General features: G+C 45.8%; 1 protein-coding gene across 1 annotated transcript in view; it reads left to right on the top strand.

Moving 5' to 3' along the window:
• The window catches only part of LOC310773103 (formin-1), a gene marked incomplete at its 5' end in the record, with an annotated part of 88,163 nt that overhangs the window by 2,865 nt on the left and 59,105 nt on the right, over positions 1-26,193 (top strand). The window contains 5 exons of the mRNA XM_083633020.1: positions 10,101-10,267; positions 17,209-17,329; positions 19,596-19,657; positions 21,265-21,959; positions 26,018-26,159. Of these exons, the coding sequence (XP_083489146.1) occupies positions 10,101-10,267; positions 17,209-17,329; positions 19,596-19,657; positions 21,265-21,959; positions 26,018-26,159 (1,187 nt within the window). The remainder of the gene's footprint in view (positions 1-10,100; positions 10,268-17,208; positions 17,330-19,595; positions 19,658-21,264; positions 21,960-26,017; positions 26,160-26,193) is intronic.

Raw genomic sequence — 26,193 nt, 5'->3', positions numbered from 1 at the left:
GGAGGGGGGTGGGAGGAGGGAGGGTGTAGTGACGCACATACAGTAGTGGGTGACGGCGCGAGGCACATGTGGGCCAATCAGAGGGCATTCCCCGACAATTCACATGAACGTGCATTGCTACGACCAGCGTAGTTAAGACCAGAGTAAGCCGTGTTCGTGCAACAGGCGTAAATCCACTCTAAAGACTGGTCTTAACTAAGACCGACGTAGGAGTTACGACCAGGCATAGTTAAGACCAGTTGGTGCAACCGGCCCCTGATGAGTAAGGGAGGAGAAAATGTTGCCAATCTGCTTTTGGGCATTTTGCCAAAATGTTTTTGTATGTGGATGGATTATTAATTTCCCTTATGCCCCAGTTCACATGTTCTGTTAATGAAATAAAAAATATATAATATAAAAAATAACATATAGAGAAATACATAAACTTAGTCTCTCGTGTGTTGATCAGAGGTGTGATTAAAGGGTTGGGTGGGCCGCAGAAGATTTTCAGATTTCAAAGTGGGCCGCGGGCGGCAGTTTGGGAACCCCTGACCTAGAGCAAGAGAGAGATGCCTAGAGAAAGAGAGGTGTTTGTGTCTGTCTGTCTGTCTGTGTGTGTGTGTGTGTGTGTGTGTGTGTGTGTGTGTGTGTGTGTGTGTGTGTGTGTGTGTGTGTGTGTGTGTGTGTGTGTGTGTGTGTGTGTGTGTGTGTGTGTGTGTGTGTGTGTGTATGTGTGTGTGTGTTTGTGGGGGGGTACCTAACCCCTGCAGTTTTCCAGCCAGACCCACTGTTTGAGGTTGTTTCTGAAATGCTCTAGCTATTACTGCAGCATGCCATGACAACTATCAATCAAACAGCAAGCATGTTCTGCACAGGGAGTTTGACTTTGCCACTCCCCCCTGCAATCCCCCCCTAAATAACTTGGACCCATGAAATTGATAACAATAGTTCATAGGCATTATTTGCCAAAAGATCTCTGTTTGTCCTGTTTAGGTTTTGACTGGTGTGTACAGTGTACTTGTCTTGCTCTCGACATGTGACTACAAATTAAAAACTACCCAACAGAGTTGTACAAGAGCCAAGCAGGGCCTGACAATAGTTTCTCTGCTGATGATCCATGTTAACTGTCGGCGCCGCGGGGAAGGTGGGGATTGGTGGGGATTGGTGGGGATTGGTGGGAGTGTCTCAGATCAAAGACTCAAACTGTTACACGAAGTTTGACCCCACCAGGGTTCTCATGAGCAGTGAGCACAATGTTAACTGAAGCATTGCCAATTTGTGCTCTGAGGGATCTGCTACCCCTCCCTTAAACCCACATCCTACCCAGTTCACAGGAAACTGACAAAGGATCAGGGATTCAACAGGCACAAGGGTTACAGAAAAAGGGATTAGGATTTCCTTATGTGCAGAACTTCCGACTCGCCAGGCCTCTCTTCTTAATCTGGCATAATAGGGCTGCATCTCATGCTTTACAATGACAGAATAAACGGATTAAAACACACAGACAAACACATCATCTTTGGCAATAGAAATGTCACAAGGCTCAGGTCAAAGCTTTTCAATTGGATATTTTTTTCCATCAACAAGCATTATCTTCTTCACTTGACAGGATGTCTGTGTTCCTCTCCAGTTTGTAGCCAGGACATCTTATGTCATTTTGTAACCTCTCCTCTTATGATCTTTGAAAGAGGTCTCTAACATGGCTTGCTTTAGGTTGATATTCCATCCATGCAATCACTACACAAGATCCAAACTGCAACCAAAGATGATGCTGCAACAAGTCAACTGCAACAGCAAACAGATGGCCTTCAATTGACTGTGTCATTTACTAATAGACCCCCCCCCCTTTTATGTCAGTTATATCTATAATTACAGCATCAATTAGCCATCAGCTATTTAAGAATGTTTGCAAAGAAGCTCTTCTGAGTATCTGACTTGTATTTATGTCATAGTCCTATCTTGACCAACATAGTGAATGATCAGTGGACATGGGCTAACAGAGAGGCCAGTATTGTTGATGTAGAGATGATCTGAATCAATTCCCTTTGAAATAATGATGCTGTCCCTGTCTGCCAACACACATGCACGCATGCAGATAGTACCCACAACTATCCACATGGTCTGTCATTAGATCCCTTTTTAGAAAATCCCATGTTCTTTCAGAGGTAAAAAATGTCCCTGCTTTAAATGTGATTAGGAGCTTTGCTTTTTGATAAGGATGGCAGTATTATCTCTCTCAGGAGAGCTTGGGCAAATTCTCAATGTCCCAGTGTGCAGTTTAATTCATGTTGAATCAATAAGTGGTCTGTAAATAACTCAGAAAGAGCAGGGATAGGGTTACATTGTTGCTATAGCATGCGATCCACATGCTGCACTCTGTGCAGCCCTCACAGGAAAGGCTCAGTGCTAATCCCACTGTTTTTGCTGCATTTTGGTAGGTAACTAAATTAGATGACCCTTGTTTGTGCTTAATATTTAAATGCACTTCACATGTTAACACAAATAGCCTAAATGGACATCACAGACTCCAGCCAAAGATGCTAAGTGGGTCAGTGTGATGCCTCTCCCTTCATGGCTTGTCAATATCTTATAGTATTAATTATGATCCTATCTCTTTAATATGTGCTGTCCTATTGAGGCTCAGTGCTTATTCATGGGCTGAAAGGGACAGCTCACCCTAAAAGCCAAAATACATATTTTTCCTCTAACCTGTAGTGCTATTTATCCATCTAGATTGTTTTGGGATATTTGCCTGCGTTTTGGAGATATTGGCTGTAGAGATGGCTGCCTTCTCTCGAATACAATGGAACTGGATGGCACTCAGCTTGTGGTGCTCAAAGTGCCAAAGAAAAACTCAACAGCATTGTCTCTTTCCAGAAATCATGACCCGGTTACTCAAGATAATGCACAGACTTTGTTGTGAGCAGTTTCATGTAGGAACTATTTTCTTTTGCAGTCTCATGTAGGAACTAGCTAGCAGCTAGCGGGTGCCCGCGCAGCGGGCGAGCCTAGGAATCGAGTTGTAATAAACAGCACTCCACCCACCCTCTCTGCCCACTATACACACCCGTCTCGCACACACACGTGCACACTCACTCAATCCCCTACTTATTTTGTTGTCTGCGATATGGCAGTGGTACCTTAATCATATTACCCAATAAGCTGCAGCAAGGTCATATGAAACTGATCAGTGTGAGAGTGAGTGGACATGTCTGTGTGGCTGGCCCCGCCCCTCTCTCCCTGCTAACTGTCATTCAACAGACAGTGCACTGCCATGCAACACTGCTCCGCCCAGCGAGGACAAGGGCCAGCTCTATTCAGATAATGAAGTGGATTCTGCCAAAACTACTAGGCTAGGAGGACTAGACTCTCTCTCACGCTCTTGGTCTAAGCTGCATGTTACAGCCAGAGAAACAGCACAGAGGTCTCTCTCTTATAACCTGTCACTTGTTTTCTGTAATGAGTTACTTTGCTGCACAAGCCACCTTGACAAATCACAATGATGAATGGAAATGGCCTGCATATACTATTTACTATTAAAATCAAGTTTTCAATATGATTGCTTATAGGTATGTTTCCTCTTGTCACTGCCCATGAATGAACGCAGCAGTGGACTCGAGTGAAGCCAAGCAAATTTCTCATCTCCAAGTCAGAAGTTCCCTCGCCTCTCGCTCAGCTCTGTGTATCCAATTAGCCTCCAGAACTGCATTTGAGATGAGTAATGATGACTCTGTGAGCATCATGTCATGCTACATTACTGCTCTCACCCTCAGCCTCAGGGTACCGCAGCACTCTCCCTGAGTCTCCACTTGTTGTCAGCCTGCGTACACAGACCCTGGTATACTGACAGTCAGTCAACCGCTCACCCTGACAACACGACACGGCTAAGGAGGCTGCCTGGAGAAACTGCCATGGCATTTTTCATGATTTATATCAAAGTCTATGATCCTCCCTCCTGGTTGGAAGTGATGGAGGGGGGGAGGGGGGGGGGGGGTGCAGGCTGCCAGGTGCATTCATCACACCACAGGGCCCACTTCTGTTATGTAAATGAGGTTATAGATTTTTAGTGTGAGAAATAGGCCACTGGACTCGCTGGGCACAGCTCTGTGTGTGTGTCTTCATAATGAATGAGAAAACACACTGTGGGAGGAGGTAGAGTGCTTTTGGTAATTGGTTCCAGCTCTCTGTATTTATATTTGCATTGATGCAAAGAATATGCACTTGTGCCTTGCCTAGCCTTGCTTTGTTTGGCGTTAGGCATCAACATCAAAGCAATAATCCGGTTCAGTAAGTGCCGCTTGTAGACAATAGAGAGAATATGGGTTTGGTCTGTTGACCGGCACAGCTGCCTTTTCAGCTATGACAAACAACTCTGCCTTTAGCGCTTTCATTGCAGCTTCATGCAGTGTTCAAGACAGCATCACTAACTGTGTGGAGGAGGGATGACAGGCTGACAGAGTGACAGGTGGATTCATCCATCATGGCTGACAGCACCTCTCCTGTCACCATCAGATATTAGACAGACTCTGAACAGCACCACCACCACATGCTGATTCTTCTTCTGTTAACCTGATCGTACCGTACCAAACAGCACAGCCCAGCCCAGCTTGGTACAAACCTCTTCTCTCTCTGTTTCACTCCTGACAGCTGCTCACTTCACACACTCTGATTTTCACCGTCGTATTACTGCATTGTCAGTCAACACCTGGGTCTGCTGTGTTGGTGACAGATACACACACACACACACACACACACACACACACACACACACACACACACACACACACACACACACACACACACACACACACACACACACAGGTTGGCCTGAGGAAACACACCTGTATGTGGATGTCTGAGATATTAAAGACTCTGTTAAAGTAGCATGACTTTGCTGAAGGGCAGCGGCGCAGCGTGCTACGTGTATAGATCCAGACAATGTTTTGGTGACTGGTGTTGTCTTCTGTTGGGTCGATCGATTTGACCTTACAGTTTGTCCCCAGAGATGAGTGTAGCAAGGGGTGCACACTATTGGATTTTCTTTAGCAGATATCTGATATGCCGATATTGTTTCAGACGACATCGAGTCTCTCCTGTAGCGGAATTAACACATTGTGCCTAATCTTACTGTGATGGTCCACTGGCAGATGCAGACGTACGGTCAATAAAATACTGCTTTTTAAAATGCACACATTCACTGGGTAAAATAAGAAAATTACTTAAACGTAGGTGATGTAAAACATGCCATATATTTATTTATGTAACATTTTCTTTCAAACAAAACGGTCAGGTTTATCCTATTTAAACAGGCTTGGCTTATGCTCTTATGCGTTAGGATTGGCGTCTTGTTATCGGCCTGTCATATGTTCGTTTCGGGCAGATGGCAATATTTCATTTTAAAGCCTTAATCGGCCAATAGCAAAGATGACGTGCAGATATCATCACGCATCCCTAGTCACAGCTGCACCCAATATTCACTAAACGATGGGCCATTTGAATTGATTCACTCTCAGCTGCTAGAGTAGCAGCGAAGAAGATTAAATGAAAATGAGTGCAAACATTTCCCTAGGCCCATTGAACTTAAGCTGTGTGTGTGTGTGTGTGTGTGTGTGTGTGTGTGTGTGTGTGTGTGTGTGTGTTGGAGAGAGAAACAGTAATGAATCAACTGCCTAGTGATCTCAGGGCACAAACAAATGCAGTTAGATTCATTACCTAATGCGTCTAGCGGCCTCTGCTCCATATCTGATTACGGTTATTACAATGCAGTCTTATTCTTAGCTAGGAGGCTGTGTAAAGGCAAAGGTCCGGCAGTGTTTACCACCAAATGTACTTGTCATATTGTACGGTATTATCTCATTGCCTTGGTGAAAGTCACTGACACGCAAGACAGAGTGTTGTTCCTAGAGTACAACAGTAACAGTGAGGCAGAGCTTTACTGCAGTGAGTTTGTCCACAGGGACACAGAGAACCGCTTCCCCTCCCTGTCCACATGGTGGCAGCATGGGCCACCTTATACATTATTTAATTGACTGACTGGCTGGCTGGCTGGCAAATTAGATGGAGCATGGGCAGCAAGCCATTTAACCATAAATATTTAGATGTTTGAGGAGCGATGAAGACCTATAGCAAACACATGTCAATCTATGTACTATATTTAGTACATAGATGTGGTAAGATGTAAGATGTGGTTATTATTATCATCACTCGTTTGTCTTTTATTCTGGCTACCTGTGAGCTTTTAAATGAAGCTGGAAGTGAGGAGAGAACAGTGCTGCTGCTTAACTCTGCATCTGGAGCCGTACCAACCTCCACTCAGCATTTCCCACTGTGGGACCATGCAGCGCAGCATTTATCATAATGAAAGGTTATTCATCTAAAGCTACTTCTCTTTGCTGCCCAACTCCCTGTTCACCAGACGGACTGCAGGCCCTGCTGCTATCTCACAGTGACTTATTGTGCTGAATATTCAAACTGAATTCCAATGCTTTCATTTTTCAATGACGTATTATTCTGCTCTGGCAAGAACCCCAGTTAGTTTTGTGTGTGGGCTTTAATAACCGAATTGAAACCATTTGGCTAAGATTCAACCTCTGGGGTTATATTCAAGGGGACTTTCATTGCTTTTAAAAAGACTGCTGTGTAATAATGCAGTAATACTGTACGCCCTATTCAACGATACTCAATACATACCAACAATTATGAGAGATTTTAGCACCAAATCGAGCAGGAAATGAAGTGTTGATTCTCAGTTTTCAGCTCATAATTCCACCCAAAGAGTTCAAGGTGATAGCGCTATTTTCATCTGGTGTTGTCTTACAGCCGGAGGAGATCGAGGTCACCAAGCTTCAAGATCAGTAACCACCCCCCTGCCACTATGTTCTCTCCTCCCTCTCCACTTCCTTTTCCTACTTCTTCTTCATTGGCGTCACTTCCCCCGCCCCATATACAGTACATGTGTGTCTTTTTCTTGCATGACTGAATCCCTGCATTAAGGTATAGTAGGTTGCAACAAGAGAACAAACCAGAGCAGATTTCTGCTCCTGCACCACAGCAAGATTCAAGATTCAAGATTCAAGATTTTTATTGTCACTCCGTAGTACAAGTATCACGTGTGAAATTCTTGTGCTGTAGGCTCCGTTACAACATAGTGCAAATAACAGTATAACAGTGCAAAAACAGGGCATATAGATGCAGTAAAACAAGAGAACAACAAGCAATAACAGTAAACTTTTCCTTTTCTTTTCTAGCGTAGACACCTTAAAAACATGATTAAACATTCTGTTTGCACAGGTGCAATAACATAGGCATAATTATCATGTGTAATGGTAGCAGCTGCTACATGATTGTTTATTTGTGTGTGTTAAGGAGTCTCGTGGCCTGCGGGAAGAAACTGTCCCTCAGGCGATTTGTTCGTGCTTTTGGGACCCTGTATCTCCTCCCTGAGGGTAACAGGGAGAACAGGCTGTTGTGGGGGTGGTATGTGTCCTTGATGATCTTCAGGGACCTCCTGAGGCACCGCTGATTGTACAGTTCCTGCAGTTCTGGTAGCTCACATCCTGTTACGTGCTGGGCCGCGCGCCTCACTCTTCTTAGCGCCCTGCGGTCCATGGTGGTACAGTTCCTGTACCAGGTGGTGAAGCAGCCGGTCTTCCAATGGTGCCTCTGTAGAAGTCCCACACCATGTGATTTGTTTATGGGCATAAACACACCAGCAATCTAAGAGTCAGGCTGCATCTGCAGTGTGTCTCCATAAATTAGGAAGGCCAGTCTCTGTGAAATACAGGCCAACCTCCCCAGTATACTGCTGCGGGTGAGGCAAGATACAGAGGAGGCCGGGGGGGGGGTCCTATGAAATATTAAGATATACATTTTATCCTGTATAGGGGCTAGGGATGAAACCATAACCGGTTTTTAATGATAACCGTGATAAAATTCCTCACGATAACTGTGATAAAATTCCTTACGATAGCCGTACGCTGTGAAAAACAGGGTAAATACTGTCCATCAACTTCAACCAAAGTTGGAAACCGTCTCCCAGATGCAGACGCGCAGCCTTGGTGAAATGATTTCTGTGAGTGTATTAGTACTTTTTGAACATTTTCAACACATTTTAACAATACCGTGATCATACTGATAACCGTGATCATTTTCATCACTATAATCGTGATATGATCATCTCTAATAGTGGCTTATGGATAACTGGCTCTTAGATCCTATGTTAGCCTTTGTAAGCAGTCTTCAGTGAGTGGTTGGTGTCATGCCGGGGGAAAGCGGCTCTTGTGTGTGTGTGTGTGTGTGTGTGTGTGTGTGTGTGTGTGTGTGTGTGTGTGTGTGTGTGTGAGAGAGTGGCCAGGAGAGGGCAGTGTCTCTCAGTGAGGTTTGTCTATGTGCCCTGTGCCTCCCCATGAAAACATGACTCTCCATACTGAATGAATGTGTCATCGGATGATTGAACAGCAAGGCACACATTGGCCATTGATTTCGTAGTGGCAGCATCGAGCAATACCATTCTCTGGGTTATATCATGCGGTGGCTCTGTTCCAGTACACGTGCGTTGTACGTATAAATCAATAGCAGACTGTGGCATTTGCTTTGGAGACCAGTGCTCTACAGCCACATTTTCCTTATTGGATCAGTGTGGCTTGGAGCTGGTGTTGACGATGGAAGACGCCCGGATTGCCAAGTGCAGATAAAAATAGCCATATTTTCCCCAGCCTGAAGCAAAATACGGGTCTCTGCCTCTGTGATACTAAAAGATTGTGATGCCTGCTTTCTACCTCAGCCCACTTTTCTTATCCATACAGAAAAACCTTCCACAGTCAGTGCTATTCACGTTTTACACATTATCACACCAGTTATGTAGTTTATCTAACGTCAGTTCTGGCTGGCCATATAGTCAAGCTATGCTCAAACGCAGTTCCCTGTAGTTAGCTACAGCCAGCCCTCAGATCAGCCTGCGGTTCATCAGCAAATTGCTAACCCAGCCCACACCAGCTGTTCACATTCAATTGGCTAAACTCAAAAGGGGCGCTCTATTTAAAGTTGCTTCAGTCTGCTCTCATTCCTGCGTCCTCTGCTCAATGCTGCAACCCACCTCCTCCCCAGCTCCTCCTTAAGATTGCTTTACTTAAACCAACAGACTCAACAAACTGATCCGTAAGGCCAGGGACATTGTGGGGCTGGAGCTGGGCTCTCTGACAGCGGTGTCGGAGAAGAGAACGCTGTCCAGGCTACGCTCCATCATGAGCAATGACTCGCACCCACTCCACGGCGTGCTAGTCAAACACAGGAGCACGTTCAGTGAGAGGCTGATCCCACCTAGATGCAATACGGAGAGGCACAGGAAATCATTCCTGCCTGTGGCCATTGGACTCTTTAACGCCTCTCTTAAAAGAGCACCTCGGAGACGCTCAGTCTCCCTGAGACTGAGCCAGCCGATAGGTTAACTGTGCCTGGTTGAGCCACATGTAATGTAATGGGCAAGCTGACTTACTGTAATATAAGTCCAGTGTGCAATAACTGCAATTTGACACGTAATGTACATCACTTACTCTACTTTATTTTTGCTTACTTTATACTTACTCTACTTTATTCTTCTTTATTTTTGCTTACTTTATCGCATTTTACTACTGTTTTATTTTATGCTATGTTGTGTTCTGAGTGCGAGCTACTGTAACCTGTCCCAATTTCCCCCCGGGGATCATTAAAGTCTTTCTGATTCTGATTCTTAATCAATGTCATTGTGTTGTGTTGTCATTGATGCTTGCTCTGTTCTAGGAGTTTTTGTTAGGCTCTTCCAGTCATAGACTGGAATGGTAGACCCTGAAATTATGCTGCTAAATCTCTGTCTTAGGCTTTCCACGGAGCTCGTAGAAAAGACAGGGATATTACAGAGCCATTACGCCAAAATGTAAAAACTAATAAAACATTGAACTGATTATTTGTCTAATGTGATTTGTCACAAAGGTCTTATGTTCTGCTGTCTAGAGGGTAATATGTATTTTGACTTAAGTGGTCCTGACAGAAATGCTGTTATGTTATTTTTTGTTGTTATTCCATGTGATGTCATGCACTGCACAACATAGAGCATTAATTGGGCGTGTGTGTGTGTGTTTCTGTAGAGGATTCCCTCCTGCGGCAGGATGACATTTGGATGCTGGACGGCGATGACCCCCAGGAGCCCCTGTCCCGAGTCCCACGCCCCGATCACCTGGACTTCCTGCGCATTACGCCTCCCGAGGATGACATCATTGGAGACACGCCCTATTATCCTGGGCTGGACTGCACGGTGAGCGCCCCCGCCCCCCCCACACACACACACACTACACACATGCTACTGTGACACATATATGATTTTTAAGACAAATATAAGCTGTAGTTATTTCATGTTTATCTTCACACCCAGAACAATGCAATGAGGATTTCTCTCCACTCAGACATTCAACCACATGATCATGAATTCTTCTCAAATGTATGAACAGGTCAAGGATGTTAATCTGTGCTCTGTGATCCCAAGCCAAAACTGACGGAAATCATTCTGCTCAAACATCTGTTGTTCAGAGCAAAGACAGGAAAATCTTACCTTCTCTTGCGACCTATTTGTGATGTTTCTGTAACCTATTTTCCTATAGATCACGTTCTACTGAGTAATTCTTTGTCTTTGTCAATAGAAAATAAACCCTGTTTACTACAGGGCATGTGACTTAAGTAATCCCACTGTACGTAACAGTATGTGCAGCTTCCAAACGAAAGCACGCACACAGAAACCGCTCGTGTTTGTTTGCATGAGTGAGAGGCGTCTTTGCAGCACAACAACAAGCACTTCCACAGAGAAGTCAGGAACAAACAATAAAGTGTAAACGTCGAGCACGCTTTCCCCTACAACCCAGTCTAGTGACATAATATGATGTCATAATCTAACCGGGCCCGGGCATCTGGTGTCTGGCAGAATGATGAGGAAAACTATGACCGTCTCTGTGTGTCCAGAATCTGTCATGCTATGACTGTCTCTCAGTCTGTCCAGATTCCGTCATGCTATCTATGACTGTCTCTCAGTCTGTCCACATTCCCTCATGCTATGACTGTCTCTCAGTCTGTCCACATTCCCTCATGCTATGACTGTCTCTCAGTCTGTCCACATCCCCTCATGCTATCTATGACTGTCTCTCAGTCTGTCCACATTCCCTCATGCTATGACTGTCTCTCAGTCTGTCCACATTCCCTCATGCTATCTATGACTGTCTCTCAGTCTGTCCACATCCCCTCATGCTATCTATGACTGTCTCTCAGTCTGTCCACATTCCCTCATGCTATCTATGACTGTCTCTCAGTCTGTCCACATTCCCTCATGTTATGACTGTCTCTCAGTCTGTCCACATTCCCTCATGCTATGACTGTCTCTCAGTCTGTCCACATCCCCTCATGCTATCTATGACTGTCTCTCAGTCTGTCCACATTCCCTCATGCTATGACTGTCTCTCAGTCTGTCCACATCCCCTCATGCTATCTATGACTGTCTCTCAGTCTGTCCACATTCCCTCATGCTATCTATGACTGTCTCTTCGTCTGTCCACATTCCCTCATGCTATCTATGACTGTCTCTTCGTCTGTCCACATCCCCTCATGCTATCTATGACTGTCTCTCAGTCTGTCCGCATTCCCTCATGCTATCTATGACTGTCTCAGTCTGTCCACATTCCCTCATGCTATCTATGACTGTCTCTCAGTCTGTCCACATTCCCTCATGCTATGACTGTCTCTCAGTCTGTCCGCATTCCCTCATGCTATCTATGACTGTCTCTCAGTCTGTCCACATCCCCTCATGCTATGACTGTCTCTCAGTCTGTCCACATCCCCTCATGCTATCTATGACTGTCTCTTCGTCTGTCCACATCCCCTCATGCTATCTATGACTGTCTCTCAGTCTGTCCGCATTCCCTCATGCTATCTATGACTGTCTCAGTCTGTCCACATTCCCTCATGCTATCTATGACTGTCTCTCAGTCTGTCCACATTCCCTCATGCTATGACTGTCTCTCAGTCTGTCCGCATTCCCTCATGCTATCTATGACTGTCTCTCAGTCTGTCCACATCCCCTCATGCTATGACTGTCTCTCAGTCTGTCCACATCCCCTCATGCTATCTATGACTGTCTCTCAGTCTGTCCGCATTCCCTCATGCTATCTATGACTGTGTCTCAGTCTGTCCACATTCCCTCATGCTATCTATGACTGTCTCTCAGTCTGTCCACATTCCCTCATGCTATGACTGTCTCTCAGTCTGTCCACATTCCCTCATGCTATGACTGTCTCTCAGTCTGTCCATATTCCCTCGTGCTATGACTGTCTCTCAGTCTGTCCACATTCCCTCATGCTATCTGGCAGCTAGGAGTTTGCTCATACCTGTGGGCCTTTGAGACTGATTACCTGGGTGTGGTGGTAGGTGGGCTGTGTGTCTGCGTGCCAAAGCATAGAGACACTGCAAGAAATAGGCCACGCCCATCACGGGGGAAATCGGTCCGTTCACTCCCATTCACCAGTGTCATTTTCCTTGAATTAAACATAGCTAAAAGCTGTTATGTGGAGGGCTGCGCACACAACAAATGTAAAAAATCGCCAATTTAATTTTTTGTACTCCCGAGCAAAACAAGGAAGCCATTGAGAAAATGTGGATTTAGCTGTCAAGGAAGTAAGTTGGAGTGTTCATCTTCTGTATATACGATCTTTGTGTGCAACACGCAACCATGCACGTGACATAGGAGAACGCCATGATTGGAGGGGGGCTTTCTGTTTTCCCCCGTCTTGGGCGTGGTTTCTGAATGATGACGCGTTACGTAGTGTCTCTATTGTTTTTCCCAGGACACAATAACTGCCCCACCTACAACCTCCATCCGTTAACATGTCAGTGCAAAGGCTATAAATAAACCTCCATCAGTTAACATGCCAGTGCAAAAGCTATACGTCTAGCTCTGATCTCTTGTGTTGAACAGGATTAGGCAGTCTGGATCAAGTTAGTCAGCCATCTTGCTGTACACACCCGTGGCGTGGCTCCATTGTCACCATCTTGGAGTCACCCATTTGCATGTCTCGTCTTTGAAAGAAACACAGCAATCACGCTTCTCTATTCTACAGTGATGCATTCTCGGTGGCACTGTGTTGTAACAGCTCACTACACAAAGATACACACTCATGCAGGCCATTTGTGTATGGTATCTTTAGATCTGCCATGTTTTCATGACTTGCAACCTGGAAGGGAATTGCTTTCTATATTGAGCCAGTCAAATCACAATCTTGTCTATCGGCAGTGGTGAGGTAGTGCCTCTTTGTACAGCCTCTGTGGGGAATTTACTGTGCTGTATGTGTATGACATAACCTAATCCCACAGCTACAGAGGCCCCCATCTATGCGTAGATGTGCTTTAACTTGTGATGAGGGGCCGAATAATCAGTAGTAACTAACTACTGGGTAAATGAGGCATATGAGACTGACATGAAACAAAAAGGTTGAATTGGAGTAATCACCAAACTGGATTAAGAACGTTGCAAAGCACTCTTTCAAAGTGTGTGAAGTGTGCTGTGTGGATTTAGCTTGGGACTGTGCTTGGGCAGTCTGAAGGAATGCATTCAAGAGGAGTGACCCTTGGTTGCTAAGGACAACCATGGCCTTAGTATGGTTTGAAGAATGCTGCATTTCACTCAGCACTTTGCAGAACTCTCTTTACTCATATGTATATGTAAATCTTTAGAGCATGCTTTTGTTCATCTTTGAAGTATTTTCTCATAAAAGTTATTTTTGGTATTCCCTGTTTCCATATCAGTTCAAACACAATCAAACACCAAATGGCTCTTGTCAAGTTGTCACACACAAAGATTCTAAACTTTTGGAACGTCTTACTGAAAATACTGACATGAATAGTGTTGTCAAAACTATTATTCTATCTAGATCAAAGCATTCAGTGCCTGTGCTCCTTAATTTCTTTTCTTTTCAAGATTATATTGAGATTCATGCTTGAGGTGAGTGAATCAGAATGTCATTTTCCTCCAACAGATTCCACTCCTGTTCTGCCTGAGTGTTGATGAAAAGGTTTTAGTGTTAGCGGGTTAGCTAGAGCTGACAGTAGCCAGACTGCCTAATCACCATGGGCTAAACCCTGTATTCTAATGGCTCACCACTTAGCTACGCAGTGCACTGCAGGGCTGGACCTGTCTCTACTATGCACCTGACCAGGAAAAGATTAACTCTCCCTCTGCGTTTACACCATTGGTCCGTTAGCTTGGGCAGCCATTTCACGGAAGGGAGCAGAGGTAACCAGACACCTGTGGTGCTGGCTGCTACAGGTCCCTCCCAGGCAGGGTGGAGGAAGGCGGGCCCAGACTGGGCAGACCAGTGAGGCACATTTCTTTTCCAACCTGAGGTTTTTTTTCTCACACACCCGTAACAGCACAGAAGGCTGTCTTGTAAACTGAGACAGACGCACGCAAAAGAGGAAAGACCCATGCCAGCACAGCCATTTAGTCACTGACTCCAGGCTCTAGACCGGCACATACACAGCGAGAGCCCGCCACAACTCTCCAGACAACACTTCTGAACTTGTCGGAATAGTTGGGAACTTTTTCTGACGTTTGTGAAAGGCGGCTGAACTCCTTCCTCCTGCGTTCCCAGGGAGATTATACCAGGACATGCTTCCAGCCACTGAACAGCGTGACTTTGCTCAGAACGTCAGCGGATCCATACTCCCACAGAGGAAAGTGAACCGTACTACTGACAATATACAGTAGATACTAGTCTGTACGTGATGTAGAGAAAGTCTATATGCAACCTTGTTGGATGTAGCTAAACAGGATTAAAGGATAGTGTTGTTATAAGTGTCACCCTCCTGAAGAGGGTAATAGGAGCTGAGGGAATTTGTCCACACAAAGACTTTTTGTTCCCAGGCAACGGTAGAGGTGGAACAGGAGCAGGTTGGCTAGCTGGAGGTGGGGAGATGAACCTTTTGTGACATTCTCAATGGACACTCTGTGCTGGTTGCTGCTACCTGGCTCAGTCTGCCTCTATTATCCCTCAGTGAATGCCACAGCTTGAGTCAAAATGGACAGTGTAAGTAACAGCTCAGATGGACAGGGAAAGCAGCCCTCTGGTTCCTTCCGGAATGCGCTCTCCGGTATCTTCACCTGGGAGAAGACCGCCTCCCAGTCGGCCGTGTTGACATCTTTCAAGGAGATTCCTGATGATGAGAAGACTCCGGCTGAAGGTGCTGCTACAAATGTTAAGAGTAACAACAGTGAGTCCTGCAAGGAGTCTAACAACAGAGGTAAAACAGTACCTGCAACCTCAGTTGACTCCGATCTGGTCCTGGTCACTATGGTGGAAACCTATAGTGACACAGAAACTGAGGATGAGGAGGGTGCCCTCAGCAGCATTAGCCAATCAGGGACGCTGGCTGGGACCAGGGGGCCCCTCCTCCCTGCAGGGGACAGTAATACGGTGGAGCATAGTGATGGCAACACGGGTCAGCTGCCCTGCACTAGTCTTGCCAGAGGTGCCACTGAGGCAGAGGAAGACTACCAGCTGCCTGCGTATAGAAACCACAGTCTTGTGGAGAGGTCCCTCAAGGACATCTCTGTTCTGTACGCTGCCAGCTCCATCAGCAGAAACAACTCTAGAACAGATCTGCTCTCTACTATTTCTGAACGGGGAGATGTCTGCAGCGCTGAGGAGAACACCACCACCGAGCCTGGCCATGGGAAAACAACGGAGACGCCGATGACCACAACTGACCAAGCAACCGTTAGCCCCAGCAGCATAGATGTGGGAACAGATCAGACTAACATGTGTGCTGTAGGAGACTCTAGTTCTGTGCCTTGTCCCTCCGTCACCTCAGGACCTCTGTCTTCTGAGGCTGCTCTTGATCATGCTGCCACACCCTCTCCATTAAAGCAGACAGAAGACCTAGACATGGAACATAAGGGGGGAGCACTTGGTCAGAAGGCTGTGGCCGAAGAGGGGAGCAGGGAGCCTCTCTCCAGCCAGGTCTCCTCCTCTCTGCCCTCCAGTCCCAGGACACCTGAAGTCTCAGTCCAGGCCTCCCTCGTCACAGACGAGCAGTTAGACACTAACAGTAGGACAAAGCGGCTTTCAGGGTTCAGGCAGCCCACGTCGCTGTCATCTGTTCCTGGAGAGTCCCTGGCTGTCAAGTCCCCAGCTGTCATTCAGCCAAGTGCCATGCCTGCCTCGGCCCAAAGTCCGCCACACATGACTGCCACCAGGTCGCCAGAAACAAATACACCATCCCCAATGCCATCCCTTCCCTCCACCTTATCCCCCTCCAGGGGCACGTCACACTCTCTGTCCCCTTCCTTCCAGCTGCCGGCTCTCTTCAGTGGGCTGCGGGTCCTGAAGAAGGGAGCGGTGGGGGAGGACAGGGAGACGCTGGCAGAGATCAAGCAGAGCGAGAAAGACACTGACTTGGCCCTGCTCCACCTGAAGAAGACGGTGAACAAAGCCAAGCTCTTTCCCGAACAAATGACAGTCACTCCAGCCAAAAAACGGACCGAGCTCAGACCAGCAGCTGAACTTAAAGGCAATCTACTGGGACAGCTCAATCAGCTGCTCAGCCCAGACAAACAAGATGAGACCAACAAGTCTAAGGATGGACAGGATCCTTCTCCTGAATCCAAACAGAAGGAGCCTGAGATTGGAGAAGACGGGGTGAGGGAGAAAGCTCAAGCCCCAGAAACCAGCACATCTCCACTTGGAAGAAAGAAAACCACAGATTTAGCCTATGAAACTTTCAGGAGCATCTTTGGACCCAAAAATGGGAAAAAGGAAACAACAGAACCTTTGGATCTCGAGGCTGTGAAGAAGAAAGTCAAGAATGAGAAGGAGTATCTAAAGTCTATCTTTGATAGAGCCTCAAAATCTCCTGGGAGTGAACTCAAAAGTCCCACAGAGGCTAATGTATGTAGTCAAACTATTATCATTTCAAATCACTACAACACATATCACCACCACACTTGCTTGATTCATCACATCATAGCTGATTAGAAATTTAGATCTCATGAATATCCAATCCCACAGGGTGTAAATGATGCGGGCCTTTGAAAGTGGTGTGTCTTCTGTGCTTTCCTAAGCAGATCAAAGACATGAGAAAAATTGCTCTAATTCCAGGTGTCGGTGTCAATTCATTGTTCGGGTATATACTCATGATGTTGCATGTTTTCTCTCCCCCTAGACTGAGGTCACAACCCCTACAGACAGTGAGGACCGCACCCCAGGGCGCCTGCAGGCCATCTGGCCCCCGCCCAAGCCCAAGGATGAGGAGGAGAAGGTGGGACTCAGGTACACCGAGGCAGGTGAGAACCTGGAGCTCATAGCTATGGACAATGTTGCCTGTATTTACATCTCAGACCAGGAATGCTGACTCATTACTTTTACACAGATACACCATACACCGATTGGCTTTGTTGATAGGGACTAGTGCCTCTATCGCAGAATGTTATCTCTCTGGATGGAAATTCTGTACCTGTAAGGACACTTGATCTGTCCTTATTTGCTTATCATTACTGCACCCTAAAACAAAAATAGACCCTTAGCCACCACCCTCTTAACCCGAGCAGATACTTTACTCACAAAACTCTTAATCTTACTGGCTCATATAATAGGGAAGTAAGACAAAGCATCCCGAGTATCAGCAGCTGGGTGTATCCTTTAAAGCCATCAATCTGCTGTTTGGTGGCACCTCAGGGTGGCATGTGTGGGACTTCTCAGGGGGGCATGTGTGGGACTTTAGTAAGGCACAAACATTTTAGACTCTGGGCAGCAGGCCAGGTTTGGCCCATCTTGTACTCTAGGGTGGATCCACACACAAATAGGTTAAAAGCACGAATTGGGCTGATTGAGTTACGAAGAAAAGTGCATTCTTTTCATGTTGGGGGTGCAGTGATATTGTGTTGCCTAAAAGCGGTCAATGTGTGGCAACAGCAATGTGTGGCTGTCCTGGATGTTCTCTGTGGCGTGTCTTCGAGTATTAAGACTAGCTAGTGTTCTGGATAAAGACTAGCTAGTGTTCTGATTAAGACTAGCTAGTATTCTGTATTAGATACATCTATCTATCTATTAAGACTAGCTAGTGTTCTGGATTAAGACTAGCTAGTGTTCTGTATTAAGACTAGCTAGTGTTCTGGATTAAGACTAGCTAGTGTTCTGGATTAAGACTAGCTAGTGTTCTGGATTAAGACTAGCTAGTATTGTGGATTAAGACTAGCTAGTGTGGACTGTCCTGGTGGTGTTCAGTCTAGGATCAGCCTTTATCTTTGTCAAGGAGAGTAGCACGAAGAGCAAAGGTCCAGACTGTTGGCTATATAGATAAAACAGGTGTGTGTGTGTGTGTGTGTGTGTGTGTGTGTGTGTGTGTGTGTGTGTGTGTGTGTGTGTGTGTGTGTGTGTGTGTGCGACTGCGAGTATGTGTGTGCGTGTGTACATATTTATTCAAATCAGAATATCAGATACCTTCCTGTTAATTCATGACAGATTTATGATAATACAGTAGCATCTATGAAATCACATATTATGAATACTGTATATGGTGGCTTTTCTAGTCAGCAAGGTTATTATTGTATTTTCAGATTCATACTAGTATCACTAAACAACTTATTCATGTGTGGTTCCCTAGCTAGTTCTTTACTGGTAAAATATGTTAAAAGCTAAATCAGAATCATGCTCATTTTGGACATTTCAGTCTTGATTTGTGAACATGAACAAGCCCCTCAAAAAGGTAGAAATGAAAGCCAAAACTCAATAGTTAAAAAACCTCAAAGCAATTCAAATCAAGAATCCTATATTTGCCACATAGACAGAATATGGCAGATGTTTTAGACACAATGACAATATCCAGACTGAGTAACCTAATGTGCATATGGGCACATTTTGTAGTTCACTCTACAGTGAAATTAAGCCCAAGATCAAACTAATATTTTATGAATTGATAAAGCCAGCTGCTGCAGGTGTTGCTTCAGTAGGAACTCAGCCCCAGTTCTCTGGTTTTTAGCCTGAAGTTGTTTACATGTTCCCAATTATTCATTTGAAAACAAATTCTGTTTTAAGCTGAATTTCCCCCCACTTTAACGTAAGTAGTAATGGATGCACTTGTTTGCTTTATGTGTCTGACTAATGTTTTGTGTTATGGCAGCACACTATAATACAAGAGAATAAATTCAGCGTTGCAGAAGCATTCAGATTAGCCAGCTGTCTCATTTCAAACAGGTTGGTTGAGTTGTAAATACATTACAGTGAAAGTGAGCCACCCTTCAGTAGATTTTTGCAAGTCAAGCCAGACATAAATCTTGTCTTGTAAATCATCTTATCAATGAATCCTTCAGCCAATACTTAATAATAGAATATTAAACAGATACATTATTTTCTATCCCCACAATGGCACAATACTTAATCTGTCTCAGTATGTAAATTAAATAAAATCCTAGCAATGAGTTGAGATTAGTGCATTATTATTGCATTAAAATCCCTCCAGTGTATATGAGACCATGGTCATTAGACTTACAGTATGTGCCAACAGATAGTCTGTGTTGTAAATGCAAATGTACTTTTTCTGCCTCCTTTTAGAGCACCAGGCTGCCCTCTTGCAGCTGAAGAGAGAATGCAAGGAAGAGTTGGAGAAGTTACATGTAAGTCATCATATGACTTCTGCAAACATTTCCAAACACAACACTGACTGCAAACATTTAATAATGCATGTGAGCAAAGTAGCCCAGGCGTCCTGAGGACAGACAAGTTCCTTCAGCTAGATGTTGGCCAAATATTAGCACAGTAGGTGCGGCGCACACAAGCACTTCTGGTATTCAATATTAGAGTGAGTTGAAATACACTAAAGAAATATTTAGCAATACAAATGTGACAGCAATGTCTATGAAATAACTTTTTTTGAGTTCCTTGTGGAACGTCTATTTAATCATACCAGTTCTCCTCTCCTTACACAAGATGGCGCTAAGTAAACATGAAATCTTTAAGTCAGTGGCTGGCTTGCTGCAAACTCCTGGCAAGCACTCACCCAGTGTGGCTCTCGAAACCCCTCAGATGTGATGGCTGTTTGTTTGTTAGTTGACTTTTGGATGTGCGTTGCTGGTCAACCTGTCAATTAATTCCATCTGTCAGTCCATTCTGTTTTCCTCTCCTTGTTGTGCACACTCACATTCCTAGAGAACCAGTGCTTTAAGTCCTGTACTGGTCAAAATGACACACCTTTACTTTGTCAAATGTAGTGTTTGTCTAGGTGATGAAGAGAGATTCACACTGGCCAGTCATTTTGTGTGTCAGAATTTGTGATAACATGTTTGACAAACAAAACGATTATCTGGTGTCCTGATCCATGACTATGACATGACATTCAGCACTTTTATATCACGAAAATGTTTTTCTTAGTCACTGAATGCATTCATCGAATTTATTCATTTAGTCATTTAATATGGTATTATTTTATTTGACTCCAGCTCTGTGTTGACGATGGCAGTGTTTTGTTCAGCAGAGGCTTTACAGGAAAGGTGGACAAACTTAAAGCCAAGTTTGAAACAGTTTTACAGATCTAATTGTTTTGTTTCCGCTCTCTACCAAGTTGACCAAGAGTCAAACTTCTACCCACAGAAGACAAAAAGAACATGCTGCTAGACATATTACGTCATGTATTACATTGAACAATTGCTTCGTGGAAAGGTTTCTTGGAAAGTCAACTAAACTCAGAAATGATGGGTTTCTCAGTCGGAGGCTGCTTAAAGCCTTTCAGTTGATGCTGACCTTAAAGGAGCGGTACTGACACTGAGAAACATGGACTGCAGTTGGGCCATGGGAAAGGATGGGAACGTGCCTAATTCACTTTCTAAACTGACCACAAGTTAATAAGGAACATGTGTAATCCATTGCAAAACAATTTCCTTTTCCTCTCCAATCAATACTGCCCTGGTTGGATTATTTTTCATTGTCTGAAATGTCAAATGAACACTGAGCTTAGCAGATTTTCAATATGTAGGCAGTTATTATCTTTGGTTAGGACAAAAAGGAAATTAAGTGAAAAACAAAGCAAAGATCATTTTGATGTGATTTAGATTTCAGTGAAGAGTCGCCATATTCCTGTCACTTTATTTCATAAGGATAATCATACCCTGTCCTCCAAGTTCATTCAAGGAAACCTGCAGGCGCCTTATCATTTTACATGCACAGAAATTAGTCTGCAGTTTGCTTTTTATTTATGGCATTCTGTTGTGGCTCTTGCTCCTTCCAGGCGGACTTTGAGCTCCAGATCTTCCAGCTGCGAGGTGAGCACGCCGTCTCAGCATCGCGGCTGGAGGGCATCATTGCCAAGATGCAAAGAGACCGATCGTACAACACAGGCCAGGAGCGCGAGGTCCGCGAGGCCTGCGTGTCCACCGAGGACGACCTGGCACCCAAGGCCTTCCGCACTGTGTGCGTCCAGACGGACCGGCAGACCTTCATCAAAACCCCGGAGGGCGAGGGCGGCTGGCCCGCCCAGAGCCCCACACAGAACATGCCTAAGAAACTCAACCTGGACGCTATCGGCCTGAGCCTGGGGGGCAAAACTGAGCCGGGCTCTGGTGCTCCCGGACCACCTCCACCTCCTCCCCCACCTCCCCCTCCCCCGCCAGGCTATTCAGGACCTCCGCCCCCACCTCCTCCCCCTCTGCCGGCCAGTGTGGCAGCACCGCCGCCCCCCCCTCCTCTCCCCAGCCATGGCCCACCGCCTCCTCCACCCCCTCCCCCGCCTCCGGGCCTACCTGGAGCCGGTCCGCCTCCCCCTCCACCCCCTCCAGGCTGCGGCCCCCCACCTCCTCCGCCCATGGGGGGCTTCGCGTTCGGCTTCGGTCAGAAGGCGGACAAGGCCCCGCGGAAGCCCACCATCGAGCCGGCCTGCCCCATGAAGCCCCTGTACTGGACCAGGATCCAGATCCAGGACAATAAGTATGTAACGTGGCTGAAAGCCGCTCACATTACACTGTCACAGCCATCACCATCTGCATTATCATCGGGAGCTGTTGCCCACACTCACATTCTAATCTGACTATTCTAATCTGACTATTAATTCTAATCTGTTCCTGAGATGTGTCTGAGATTCCACAGTCTGAGAGGCCTGGTTGAGATGCTCTGTAATTGTACTGTAAGTGGATTATCCAGCCCATTTCCAGTGGCTGTGCTTGTTGCCTGTGACCAGGCTTCAGGCTTCCAGCTTTACGGCCTTGTATTTCCATGGCTGGATTAGTGGGGGGAAGTGGAGTTGTGGTTCGCACTCTCTCTGGCGCTGGCCGGCACTGGAGAACTGACTGACTAGGCCACAGCAGTTTCATGTCAGCTATAAATTTGAGTGTAAAGGGGCAAGTGAAGGGGCATGAAATGGGTCAGATGTTGAACTCGAGCTGGATCAACTGTGTGATCTGTGTTAATGGTGTGAGCTTCTGAGTTATGAGGGGGAAACACTGTAAGCTTTGAAATGGTGCCAAGTGGAGAAGTGTAAGAGGAAGCGCGACGTACAGCCAGAGTGTACAGACGTACAGCCAGAGTGTACAGACATACAGCCAGAGTGTACAGACATTCAGCCAGAGTGTACAGACGTACAGCCAGAGTGTACAGACGTACAGCCAGAGTGTACAGACGTACAGCCAGAGCGTACAGACATACATCCAGAGCGTACAGACGTACAGCCAGAGTGTACAGACGTACAGCCAGAGTGTACAGACGTACAGCCAGAGTGTACAGACGTACAGCCAGAGCGTACAGACGTACAGCCAGAGCGTACAGACATACAGCCAGAGTGTACAGACGTACAGCCAGAGTGTACAGACGTACAGCCAGAGTGTACAGACGTACAACCAGAGCGTACAGACATACATCCAGAGCGTACAGACATACATCCAGAGTGTACAGACGTACAGCCAGAGTGTACAGACATACAGCCAGAGTGTACAGACGTACAGCCAGAGCGTACAGACGTACAGCCAGAGCGTACAGACATACATCCAGAGTGTACAGACGTACAGCCAGAGCGTACAGCCGTACAGTCAGAGTGTACAGACGTACAGTCAGAGTGTACAGACGTACAGCCAGAGCGTACAGACATACAGCCAGAGCGTACAGACATACAGCCAGAGTGTACAGACATACAGCCAGAGTGTACAGACGTACAGCCAGAGTGTACAGACATACAGCCAGAGTGTACAGACATACAGCCAGAGTGTACAGACGTACAGCCAGAGTGTACAGACATACAGCCAGAGCGTACAGACATACAGCCAGAGTGTACAGACATACAGCCAGAGTGTACAGTCAGACATACAGCCAGAGTGTACAGACATACAGCCAGAGTGTACAGACATACAGCCAGAGTGTACAGTCAGACATACAGCCAGAGTGTACAGACATACAGCCAGAGTGTACAGACATACAGCCAGAGTGTACAGACATACAGCCAGAGTGTACAGTCAGACATACAGCCAGAGTGTACAGACATACAGCCAGAGTGTACAGACATACAGCCAGAGTGTACAGACATACAGCCAGAGTGTACAGACATACAGCCAGAGTGTACAGACATACAGCCAGAGTGTACAGACATACAGCCAGAGTGTACAGACATACAGCCAGAGTGTACAGACATACAGCCAGAGTGTACAGACATACAGCCAGAGTGTACAGACATACAGCCAGAGTGTACAGACATACAGCCAGAGTGTACAGGAAAGACTTTTTGAGCCAAGCTGCAAATAAAGGAAGGAGAACTGAGGGTTTAGGGGGGCTCACATTCAATTAAAGGCATCATCTGCTGGATTAGAAATAGGGCTGTGCAATAAAATCGATACAGCAATATATTGCGATACTGTATTGATATTTCAGAAAAATATTGTGATATATCGCCATATGAATGCTTTGCACAGCCGTCTGTTCAGTGAAAAAATAAGAATACTTTTTATTTCAGTGCGTTCAGTAACACACTCAACACTTCGTAGTTTTGACTCAATTTGTCAACTAAGTTATCAATAAAGTGATGTACATATTATTACGCTACCTGGGTGGTACACAGCGAGTTGTATTTTCAGCTCTATTTTTAAATTTTCAGTAAATTATGTAGAGTATTGGATTGTTGTACAGGTGAGGTGTTGTTTCCTGCTTCGGCATTTCTGCCTGTCGCACCTCCGCCGGTGCCATTAGGACAGCTGCAGGGTCGTCAGCTGGAGGCCGCCGTTCACTGATGTTTCGCCCCCTATGCCAGTACATCTCCCGGCGGGGGGGCAGTGGCATGTATAGGGGACGTCTCCCCGCCACCCCCTGCAGCTGCCTTTACTGGGGTGTTAGCCCCCAACCGTTATCCTTCCTCCGGAGCCATAGCCAGTAGCTCGCCTTCTCTGCCTCCTCTCCTAGCTCCTTCACAGCTTTCCTCAGTTTTGCCCCCGTCATTCCGGCACCATGGAGCAGCTTGACTGTTGTTTTGCTGACGAAACCTCGGCACCCTACCTCCACAGGGAAAACCCTGGCTTTCCAGCCAGCCTCTAGGCACTCCGCTGCCAGCTCGGTGTACTTGAGACGTTTCCTTTCGTGGGCTGCAGTCATATATATATATATATATTGCAATATATATTGTATCGCAATGTATCGTGATACAATCATATCGTGACCCATGTATCGTGACCCATGTATCGTGAATTCCTTGCCAATACCCAGCCCTAATTAGAAAGTTGTCTTGCATGGAAAGCTTTCTCTTGGTTTATATATCATTTACTTTTCCAAGCTAGCTCCCTCTAAGGTTTGCAGGAGTTAAGGTCTGTTCGCTGGAATTGTTTTCCTCAATCAGTCAGTGTGACATCAAAGGGAGGATGTTGGGACAGTATCATTATATCCTGAGCAGAAAAAGCCTCTTGGCCCGCCCTGAATAAATACTTTCACCATCGCAATAGGAAGCCAACAGCAAGCCCGAACAATTTGACTTCCTTGACCCTCATTGAGTCACTGGCAGCGCAGTTGATTGTTCTGGTATTTAAGCCATGATGAGCCTGCCAACCTTTGCGTTGACTCCTTCTCTTGCTCGTTGTAGATGGTCCTTGGGAGACTGACCTGCCAAAGACCCGTGACGTCACAGACATAAACACATGACAATAAGCTGGAAGCACAAGTGTGATGTGTGAATGATCACAGAAAAGGTCTAACGCAATAATTAGTGGCTTACAGCGTATTATGGACGCAATCCATCAAAAAGCCTTTCTTTAGATGAATGTGGTTGTTGATCACGGGTGATGGCCCGTTCATTAGTAGAGCTAGGGAGGAGAAGAGGAGAGAGGGTTCGATGTCTGACTTTCACTGAACAGAGAGGTGGGATAGTGGAGTTAGAAGAGGAGAAAAGGTTTCACTGTCTGACTTTCACTGAACAGAGAGGTGGGATTGTGGAGTTAGCGGAGGCGCGCTGAACTCAGATCCTCTTTACTCAGGACACCTCCTCTGTCTGCCTCTGTTTGCTTTTTCCATGTTACTCAGCAACTGCTGAAACACAACATTGCCTCCCATATTCTTATTCATTTGCTGGAAATTGTCTTTTATTACAGAAACAAGCGCGTCTTAAACTCGGCACTGTTGAAACAATGCAAACATTTGTTATTTTAATCACCTAGCTCATAAATGTTGCTTTTTAAAGTACTGGAGATGTTTCGCTCCGGTTTAGGGGGCATCCTTGCCAAGTATTTGTCGTACAGCAAAACAGGGAATGGAAATAAACACTTGGCAGGTTGAATAAACATCGGCAGGTTGAATAAACATCAAATAAGCTCCTACAAATAGACTCCACTATTTGTTTATCTCAAATAGAGTAAAACTAACTTTGTTGTTTGCACTTTGGCCAAAAAGTCAATTTTGTGAGCACTCTCATTATAACTGTGATCAGCTTGTCACCACCTCAACCTCAGTTTGTGATTCATGGTCTTATGTTGAAATACAGTCATAAATTAGATCACAGATGTCAATCTTCAATCTGTTTGCAGCAACAACACGCTGTGGGGCTCTCTGGAGGAGCCAGACATCGTCAACACCACAGAGTTTGAGGACCTTTTCTCCAAGGCCACACTGCAGCCAAAGAAGAAACCACTCTCCGACACCTATGAGAAGAAAGCCAAAACCAAGAAGGTAGGCCTGGGCGATATGGACCAAAAACCATATC

This window comes from Poromitra crassiceps (genome assembly GCF_964638095.1).
Source record: "Poromitra crassiceps genome assembly, chromosome: 3".
Classification (NCBI taxonomy): Eukaryota; Metazoa; Chordata; class Actinopteri; order Beryciformes; family Melamphaidae; genus Poromitra; species Poromitra crassiceps.
Note: the sequence above shows the minus strand (reverse complement) of the source record. Positions and strands in the feature narration are given on the sequence as shown.